An 11,079-nucleotide genomic window follows, 5' to 3' on the forward strand; every position below is an offset into this window, starting at 1 on the left:
GCCACTGTTAAACAATTACAATCACTTGTTTCCTTTTTGTGAGGTGGTGCTCAATATTCTGAAGGCATGTTTGAATACCATGAATAGCTGCATTTGTTACCACTCGGCCCTTTCCGTAACCGCCTCGTAAAGACTCGGCTTGTTCCGGACAAACACGAGTGTAGTCTGTAACTGAAGTCTCAATTCTAAGGGAGGTAATTCTCGTTTGTTTTAATTCATGAATTGTAATCGTCAGTTACCATGTCAACACGAGTCATTAGACTGTATACCACTAACACGTTGTATTGCTGAGTTTAGGGCTTCCTTGACAAGAATGGCATTTGTATGTTAGCATATGGAGAAATGTCGTTAGTTTTATTAAACAGTAGTCTTCCACTTCTGATGGGCAACATGCACAGTGGGCCAGCACGTATTGTGTTGTTACCGGTTGATACTCATTACAAAATTTGCTAACTAATTTCGAACGATCTTTTCTTTAGGTTCTTAAACTGTACCTGGACCATCACAACAACAGATAGCACCAAGATGGTACGGCTAACCTCAAGAAACTTCCAGCTGCTTTTATGGCCATATCCTTATAACTGCGACGCCCAGTTTACTTGGTTGAAGATATACGACGGTAAGAGTGATGGCGTTATAATGGATAGATACTAGCACGAAACACCGGGCGAATGGGTAAGGTATTACGATGCTTTGAAAACAACATTCAAGATGTAAGACAAAATATTATGTATGTCGTCTTCTTTTGTACTGTATATACACCGTTTCAGGATTTTTCATTGTCCCTTCGTCCGGTGAATGATTCAAAATGATCCATACTTGAATAAAAGCTTCTATATGCCTCTCAAGGATCTCATCTTTCAAACTATGTCATGGTGGGGGAAACCCGTGAAGATCTGGGTTAGAATTTGTCTTCAGCATTAGATCGTTGTCATAAAAGTGACTATTAGTAAATAAGTGGGATTGGGTGGTCAGGCTCGGAGTTGCTCAGACTGCTCAGACAGCTCATGCTGTTAATCGCTACACCTTCAACTTTGCTAACAAACACCCCATGCCGATCCTTGAATACCAGGTGATGATAACATAAACTCGTGTTTTTCAGGTTATGCCAACACCACCAATTACGATTATGAATGTAGTAGACAGGCTTTGATGCTGCGCCAGAGCAGTCAAAATATAATGGCAGTGGAACTTCACGTATCTGGTTTCTCCAAAGCTTTCAGTCTGCAGTACATTCAAACAGCAGGTAACTAGGCAAATTATATATTGAGTCTTTGTTAAAGATAATCATTCTGTGTTTGTTCATATATGCGTTTTCTCCAGCTGAATTATTTAGTAACCCATGTCGGTTGTGCCTAGCGGCTGACCTTCTCAGATCCGGCCGCGGTGGACCACGTGTCACAACAGCAGCGCGGGATAGGGTCATACGTGTTTGTCACCTAGATGATAGGCTCAAAAGCTACGACTGGGTTGGGTTTGAGCCCAGACGGTAAGGAATTGGTATTCGCCCGAGACGACCTGTTCGAGACGTCAGTTTGACAGATCAGCATCGTCGGCTGCGATTTCATTGTGTGACCACAGTAGCGAGACATGTGATGCTGTTTCCGTTCAGACGAAGACTTCGTATTCGACACTGCGTGTATGTAGTAGACAGGTTTTGTGGAAAAGAGTAATGATGTGGGCTGACATCTCACACACCGGACGGGCACACCTGGTACACGTCCAGGACAATATAGCAGCACAACGTTACACACACGACACCCCTCGGTCAATCGTCCTTCTCATTATGCAAGGAGCAAAAGTGATTTTTCAATACGACAAATCCCAGTCTGACTGACGACGGTCTTCATGTGGACCGGCAGCATACAATTACTGCCAGGCCCCTCAAGGTGTTCAGATCTGAACCCTTTGAACAACGTGTACGATCCTGTCAGCAGTCGATTCGGGCACTTCAGGAAGAGCTGCCGAATATAACCCACTGTCCCAGGCCACAATTCATAATCAGATTCGTTCCAATGACCACAGGCAGTTTCAGACTCTCTTGGAGACTGTAAGATATATCGGGCACATCGACACCTGATTCATGTGTGCCACCCACAACAACCGTCGTCAGTGGCATGCCGTACGCCGTGCGGAAAATTTGAACATTTTACTGTGGTCTGTTTCACAAGGTATATATTGAGAAATGACACATGAAGTGTACGTGTAAGTGTACACATGAAGTGTACGTGTATGTCTTTAAACTACTTTTGCATTTCTTGTCGTAAAGAGTACATATTGAAAAACCTGGTTAGGTGTATAATACGTAAAGCATTCATCTGAAATCCTCTTTTGCATTTATTGTTTTACAGAGTACATATGCATACTGTGAAACCTGATGTTATTTTAAAAAACATATATAAGCTGTTTTAAAGCAAGGACATCAATACTGCTAATACAATTAAATATTATGTTTTCAGAAATTGTGCCTTGTGATTATGTAAAAGATATCGGCAGCTTTGGTACACTTAGATTTCCTGGAAACGTTCAAGGTCCAGTGCGGTAAGTACATTACCGTAAAACATAATCACTTAACTTGAAATATCTATCAAATAATTACTTCATCATTATCAAACAATTACTTCATCATTGTAATTCTTGTAATCGGATTGTCTAAATCTTTCGATCAAAAGGCACGAACTGCGACCGAGACCATGAAAGCTGATGGAAATATCTTCAGTTACTAATTACCATAATTGTACCCCTATTAATTATTGCTGGTGTTACCTCAATCTAAATTCTACAAATTAAGTCCAAACGGATCAGTACACTCTCTGTATGTTCGACAATAATAACTTTAAAAAGAAATAGCAAGCACAAAACACCAACGCTTGTGTTCCGAACTGCCAGAACCGTCGGGCGTAAGATGGTAAATAAATCCTGAGTATGGAAAGTCTTATTTACAACATATAACGTCTTCGCCAGAAGTCTCCAGTACGTGCGTGTGATGATAAGGGCAACACAGTCACGAAACTGCCTTACCGTGTAATGAATGGATTACTGAAACTCCAGATATGTAATGGAGGGTAAATCTCTACCAGGAAATATTACTATAATAATGAGTGAAGCAAATAACGGTATACCACTAAGTAAGTCTTCTGAGATTTCCTTCCACAGCGATATTCAAAGCTGGTGATGAAAACTGGAAAATATGATGGAACGCATATGTTCCTTTATTTGTTTTTCTGAGTATATACAAATAAAGTTAATGTAAGACCGAGGTGGTGGAGGTACCAACCGTGCGTGTATATTGTTAGCTGCAGAACGAAAACTCAAACACACCATATTATTAAATCAGTTTATCAATCTAAATGAAATTTTGTCTAAAGTCCACACTACCAGTGATAAGAGGTCTCTTTCGGGAAAAAATATATTCGCTGGTGATGTTGCCAAACTGAAGTCCAGAAATTTATGCAATACAGTGTTTCTTTCATGTTTAATAAATTTCCAGAGGCGGCACGTGCTCTTGGTTGATAAGGAGAACATCAGTGGAGGAGAACAAGCACATGAAACTGACGATCAACTCGACTGCATTAATTAAAAGCCCTAACTGTACCCAGGATTTCATAAGAGTATATGATGGTATACTTTTTCTTTTGAACAAATATACATTTAATCAGACAACCCAACGTGTAATGGTGTTGTACCGTGTTAATTTCCAAGTTGAAACTTATTTAAAAGATTCATTGGGAATCAGTCAGAAGAGGAATTGAATACAAAGGTTTCACTAAGACAGTATAATATTGAGTGGCAATACAAATTCTAAGGCAAATATAATACACGAGTGGTGATTACGGCAATAAAGACAGTGATGGGCAAATTCACCTCTGAGAAACTCTAATCAAACTTGGAATAAAGGGTTAGACAAAGACTAACCACAACCTAACGATCGCCACAAGCGATATTTGTCTTATAGCTTCCGGGGCGGTGAGGTAACCTAGTGGTTAAAGTGTTCGCTTGTCACGCTTGTCACGCCGAAGACCCGGGTTCGATTCCCCCACATGGTACATTTCTGGGGTTCGTCGCAGTGATATTGCTTGAATATGGCTTGAAGCGGCGTGAAAGGACGTCACTCACTTCTGTTGCTTGAGATGTATAGGGAGAGGAGAGACGAACTGGCTCCGATTGCATAACTAAAAAGAACTAGAAGCTTCTACAATAGTCCCCGAGGTGCATCACTCCAGAATGAGCACCTTGCACACACACACACACACACACAAACACAAACACACACACACACACACACACACACACACACACACACACACACACACACACACACACACACACACACACACACACACACACACACACACACACACACACACACACACAAAGCGTTCAGTTGTGACTCCAAACACCCGGATTCGATTACTAACATGTACACAATGTCCGAAGTGCATTTCTGGTGTCGCTCGTCGTGATAATACCGCACACTTTTTTTTTTGTTTTCAGGTCAGTCGTCAGCAAGCCCTTTAATTGGCCTCTTTTGTGGTGAGGAAGCATCAGTGGTTCTGGTGTACGGACAACACATCTTAATCAATGCCTCGCTGGCCGAAAAACGTTCTTTTGAAATCAGTTACTCAACAGGTTTGTTGATAAAATTATGCACATTTACTACGACACTTACTACTTGTGCCATGTGATAGGCGATGTGATATACTGAAGGACTAAATACAGTTGACCAAGTTGCATAATCGTAAATTTGAAAAGCTGAAACAAACTTTGTATAACCTTCATATAATGAATTTGTATTTTGGTCTTTCAAATTTCGTTCCGTGAAATTTTAACCGTTTATGCGACTATGCAGTTATGTTTAAACAGGATGTAGAAATAGTCTTTGGAGTGTCATTGAATGGCAGAATGGTTCATGTGTTTTATATAATATTGCTGACTTAAATTACACGTTTCTGTTGTTGTTTTTTTTTAAAATATGAAATAGTATTCAAAACGGCGTAAGATCTACTCATTTCATGTGTAAGGGAGTGAGTGAGTGAGTGAGTGAGTTCAGGTTTAAGCCATACTCAGCAATGTTCCATACTATATTGCGGCGGTCTTTAAATAATCGAGTTTGGATAAGAGGTCAACAGTGTGGGCATCTATCTGGGGACCAATAACATAGTGGCCCCCGGCGACAAGCATAGTCGTTTTTAGGTCAAGCACGGGCTGCTGAAGGCCTACCTTTGCGGGTCTGTGAGGGCATTAATATAATCATCATATAAACTTACTGGGCAGTGTTGCTAAACATACACAATATGTACATTATATGTCAACTACATATACAAATCTAATCCAAGACTTTCGCCAGGTCAGTGGTAAAAACGGCATACACGATTTTATCATATGGGACATTTGTTTGCGGGATTGAAGGGCATTCGCAGTTGTGCAAATTGAAATGTCAATGAGGCATATTTCACGCAAATAAAATTGGGTTTTAACTAATGTGAGATACAGATAAACAAAAATTACCATACCAACACCACTTCACTGCCATTACCATACGAGTCATATACTGTGACTTGTACATTGAACAAAAACAATAATCAGCACTAATAATATTATATCCCGAGGTGACTATAGCCAAATCATAGGTGTCGACAGCTTTCGTTTTATTGGTGCATTGACACTATCACGTGACTGCCTTCATTGTCACTATCACGTGACTGCCTTCATTGTCACTATCACGTGACTGCCTTCTCCTCGCGTACTTAAATCATGAAGTTATAAACTTCTTAAAATCATAAACGTTGGCCCGTGTTCAGGTATATTTTGGTCCGCTTTCGGAAATTAGTTAAGTGCTTTCCATCTGCATCACTTCCGACTTTCATCCAGCATGAAGCTCATTCGTCACCACTCCCTCCTTTCCGTAACCACCAAGAAGCTATTCGGTTTAACTCGGAGTTGGCTATGAAAACATGAAACTGCCACGCCGTGACGTCGTGACGGCAAGACAACCCACCTCCTCCGACTTGTATGAATACATGTAGCCAGTACAAATAATAGATTTTGATTTTGTTTCAGATTTGAACTTTTTGGCAACTCTAACGAGGTACGCTTATTCCGACAAGAACGGCATTATAACCTCCGTTAATTATCCTTTCAACTACCCCAGGTAAGTACATTTGAAGTTAGTTAGTGAGTTAATTTTCACGCCGCTCCCTGCAATATTTGAGCTATATGGTGGCGGTCTGTAAATAATCGGAGCTGGACCAGTGATCAACAACATGATCATCGATCTACGCAATTGGGAACCGATGACATGTGTCAACCAAGTCAGGGAGCCTGACCACCAGAACCCTTAAGTTGCCTCTTACGGCAAGCATAGTCGTCGCCTTTTATGGCAAGCCTGGGTTGCTGAAGGCCCGTTCTACTTCGGACCTTCACGAGTCTCCAGTCACGATCTCTTGAAACGTGTGTGTCGGGTTTCAGATTTATCTTTTGATATGTTTCTCACTCACTGGATTGTTTGATCCAGCGTGCATTACGCCAACGCAATTATATACTTCATTGTGCAACCCTGAAAAATAAACTGAAATGTTTGCTTTACGTCAAGGGAATGTTGGTTTGTTATGCAGAAATGCTGAAATAGTATGGACAATTAAAACAATCGGCGAGAGAGTTGTCGTGGAAGTGATGTCGTCGGAAATAGAGGCGTCTGAAGGCTGCATCAACGATAGAGTTGAAGTTCACGACGGTAGGTATTATGTCATTAGCATTCAGGCATTGAAGTAAAAGAGACAATAATCAACAATTACAATTATAAGACATTTCTCCTGTGATTTCTCCACCAGCAGTTTTAATGCATTACAGTGAGTGAGTGAGTGAGTGAGTGAGTTGGGTCGTAGGCAATATCAGGTGGCACCAGAAATGGACTTCAAACATTGTACCCATGTGGGAAATCGAACCGGGTCTTCTGTAAGACGAACGAACGCTTTAACTACTGGATTGCCCCACCTGCTAATGTATTATAGGGAACAACATCAGCGCGTTAAACGAAAAAAACACGTGGGAACAGGTTTGAATAAAATAAAGAAATAAAATAAAATAAAAACAAAGAAAAAAGACCATACATGCACTGAATGTAACGGACTAGGTCGTGCATGCGAATTTCTTACCTCATCTTCAAAAATACCATCCGTATCTTGGAGTTTCCGAGTTGGCAAGATCAGGGCTGATTCTCTCTATAAGGCCTGTTTCTATATCACGTGTACATATTCAGAATTACAAAGCTGAACTGGTTAAATGGCGAATGTGTTGCTTCACGCCACATTCAGCAATATATCAGCTACATGGCCAACGTCTGTAAATAATCCAGTCTGAACCAGACAATCCACTGATCGACATCATGATCATCAATCTGAGCAATTGGGAGACGATGACATTTTCCAACCTAGTCAGTGGTGCTGACCACCAAATCCTGTTAGTCGCCTCTTATGACAGTTACTGAAGATTAGTTGTAACCCAGATCTTTATTGGTCATCAGTGGCCAATGTAAGTTCGTGTCTTAAAGGCGTGACCTGTGGTCATCGTATCCTACCTTGTTTTTCTACTTGTAACATGTCTAGAATGTATATATTCTGCGACGTGAAAACATTTACTAACTCACACATTTACAGAATCTGTATGCTTATTTCAGGGGAGTCAAAGAACGGGAAACTTCTAGGAAAGTTTTGTGGAACAAATACGCCGTCATACGAAAGTTCTGAAGAAAGTCTGGCCGTCGTCTTAATTAGCAACGACAACGACATCACCGGCAAAGGGTTTCAAATCAAGTACTATGAAAAAGGTAAAAAGAACGGTTATGTTTTCCTAAAAACGATTCTGTGTGCCTGGTATCTGGTTAGAAGTCCATGATGTAAAGCACCTTTTCTCGTCGGAAAAAGAAAAATGACAGTTGTGGGGGCGATGTTCTTAATATCAACCTCTTTTGATGGGTTGCAGTTCCACGTTTTTACAGATAAACAGTCGTGATATAACTGGAATGTCGTCACTGGCACATGTGGGATAAAGTACATGTATACCATTGACATTGTGTCGATAATGTATGGTTATGTGCAAAGCAAATTATAATAATGTGTCACTTTGATTTAGTAGTGTGCCATCATTTTAGTTGTAACATTTCGTCAAACATTATGGTCTGTAATAGTCAAGCTCGCATTCAAGGGAAGCACTTGTTCCTTAGGAAGAATACAGAATGCTGGATTTTTAAGACAATGGTTTTCATTGTAAGTCAGATGTTCAGTTTCATGTGATAGAGAAACATGAAATTGTTTTCACAAAAAGAGCGTCGGATATTGTTGTAGAAATATCCTTCACCCAAATACCAAAATATGGTTGTAGCGGGATTGCTTCTACTCAGGTATTACACTTACTTAATATCACTACAAATGAAATGGGTCATGACCATTTCCAGAACCAACTTGATGTATCGAAGATTCGCTTTTTCAAATAATGATTAAGCCGTAATCATATTCGGAGGAGTATTTGATTTTAAGCACATGCACTGGCGGGTGTATGCATTAATGGTACAAAGGGAGATGTTATACTAGGTCGTTCGTGACGTCACTTCGAAACAAAGCTAAGGCACTATAGTGCAATGCAATACTATATTATAAAGGTTGTTATATTGAAGCTAAAAGAACTACGTGATTTTTATTTGTGTGTTTCAGTGTCAATTACCGGATACATCATCGGGGGTGTAGTAGGCGGTGGAGTGGGGATAATTATGTTTGCAGTAATTGCATTCATCTCTGTTAAGAGGCCGTGTCAATCTCGATATCCCAAACGGAATGCTCAGGCCACGTATGTCAACAAACACTGAGGAATAAGGTGCTCCACAATTAGACGATACCAAAGTGGTGGGAATACTGAGGATATTTCTTGTAGAATATTGAGTATATCTAAATGCGCAAAGTAACTGGAAGTGAAGATTGGTAAGAATTCGTTTTGCTTAATTGGGTCACATAGTATATATACACGTAGATCTAGACATCTAATAGAATATTGCATTACTCCGAACGTGTCGATTTTGTAGAATATTAAAATATCTCCATGCGCAATGAAAGTGCAAGTGTATGCCTAGTAGAATTTCCTTGTGCAGAGTTGTATCCCCTTGTCTATATACCTTTATATCGTACAGACAACGGAACCTATCTTAATATGCAAAGTAAATGTACATCTCGTAAAATACTGAAAACATATATCACATGGAGAAAATGTTCGTGTACATCCAGTAGTGTAAACAGTATCTCAGTTTGACTGAGTTTATATCCGTGTACTTAGCATCTAGTAAATTATCTATATTTTAATCCCCCGAATCACTTTAGTAAGCACAGAATAGTACATTATCACATTGCAGATGAAGTCGTAGACTATTAATATGAGTACGGTGCTGACAACTCCATTAGAGATAATATTTGAAGGTTTCCAAACAATTAATGGTAAACGTTTGTAGAATGGAACTGCTCTGTGTGCTGGTATGGATACGTAGTAGGCAAATTACCCAGACGTTCCGAACGTGTGAAGGTCAGCGTCATCTTGTACTATGACTGCAACACTTGTCAGAAGAGAAGTAAATATCTGGTGTTCTACTTGACTCAAGGGATAAGAACACCAGATGACACAGACACATTTAGAGGGTGAGCATCTGGTGTTGTACTTGTCTAGATGATGTGGACACCAGATGAAAAAGAAAACATCTGGCAGATTGAACACCTGCTGTTGTACTTATCTAGATGATGTGAGCACAGTTGAAAAAGAAACCATCCATCTGACAGATTGAACACATGGTGTTGTACTGGTGTGGTGTTGCGGCAGTTGTGTATAGAGACGTAAACAGCAGCTGTTATAACTGTCCAGAGTATTGGTCCACTTGCACATACCAAATACTGCTTTTGTACAGATTTGCATGGACATTCAATACCACATGCGCCCTAGAAGGAGAGACCCGACTCGGGACCTGTCGAAGACCTAAACCTGTTGACCTTACTACTGGTGGACGGGAGCCACCTAAGCTAATATGATTGTTGTTCAGCTCAGGGACAGCTTCGAAATACCGGTGAAATCACAGGGACTTGTATCGCTTAGAAACAGCGCTCGAAAGACATCGATTGGTTGGAAATGAAATATACAGTGGGAATGGCCAATCGGATGGGCCGAGTCTGTTTGTGCGGATCTGATCAGTTCACTTGAATGTCAAGGTCACTTATTGTGGAGATAGCTGTTTTCGATCATTCGTGGCGTATAACTTTTGAAATAATGATCCGATTGTGACCATTTATAGGGAAATCATCTGGTTTTTGATCCGTTGGCGTCGACGGGACCTTAAAATAGTTTACGCGGTGACATGTAACTTTGATCGAACATGGGGTGGTTTCTTCGTTACATCCCTTTCCTTTTATATAGAACTAGGGTAGGGTCTATACACATATATGTCTTTCGAGCGCTGTTTCTAGGCGATACAAGTCCCTGTGGGTGAAATGGTAATGCATGATTGGTGCTTCAATGTTTATTATGTAAACAGTTTGACAATCACAAAGACATTCACAATGAATGCTCATGTACTATTATGCTTTGTGTACATGAATATGTATCTTACCTTCACGTAAAATAAGTTTATATCATCGACCATTGACGCTTTAACAAGTTTCCTTGTCACACCTCCCAAGTGGGCAAAAATGTACCCGCTGCCACGGTAACCGCCCAACTCTCTGCCGAGAAGCTGTGCCGCTAACAATCGTATGGCGTCATAATATGACGCATACAGTTAACGAAGTTAAATAATCCTTTCGATTAGATGTTATTGGGTTCATGTACACATCTATCTATTTTACCGATTTTCACTGCGTTATTTAAACGTTTTCATTCATTGAATCGTTTGCAAACTCAATTTAAATATGTACAACCATTTTTACAGCAGTTTTAAGCTTGTCAGAATATGTTTCACTGATTTTGAATACCCAGTCGAGAGGCACACACGGTATTGTCAGGAAGTGGTTAGCGAGCTTATCCTCAAAATAAAATAAACTATTTCTTTCATTT

The 11,079-nt window shown here is 40.2% G+C and overlaps 1 protein-coding gene across 1 annotated transcript in view; it reads left to right on the forward strand.

Annotated features, from left to right (window-relative positions):
* Positions 1-11,079, forward strand: part of LOC137276775 (cubilin-like) — a 28,863-nt gene extending 17,784 nt beyond the window's left edge. Inside the window, exons 18-26 of the mRNA XM_067808417.1 lie at positions 480-619; positions 1,103-1,246; positions 2,460-2,541; positions 3,491-3,621; positions 4,495-4,629; positions 6,061-6,151; positions 6,615-6,733; positions 7,676-7,825; positions 8,709-11,079. Of these exons, the coding sequence (XP_067664518.1) occupies positions 480-619; positions 1,103-1,246; positions 2,460-2,541; positions 3,491-3,621; positions 4,495-4,629; positions 6,061-6,151; positions 6,615-6,733; positions 7,676-7,825; positions 8,709-8,860 (1,144 nt within the window). The 3' untranslated portion in view covers positions 8,861-11,079. The remainder of the gene's footprint in view (positions 1-479; positions 620-1,102; positions 1,247-2,459; positions 2,542-3,490; positions 3,622-4,494; positions 4,630-6,060; positions 6,152-6,614; positions 6,734-7,675; positions 7,826-8,708) is intronic.

The sequence above is a fragment of the Haliotis asinina genome, chromosome 3 (assembly GCF_037392515.1).
Source record: "Haliotis asinina isolate JCU_RB_2024 chromosome 3, JCU_Hal_asi_v2, whole genome shotgun sequence".
NCBI classification, from domain to species: domain Eukaryota; kingdom Metazoa; phylum Mollusca; class Gastropoda; order Lepetellida; family Haliotidae; genus Haliotis; species Haliotis asinina.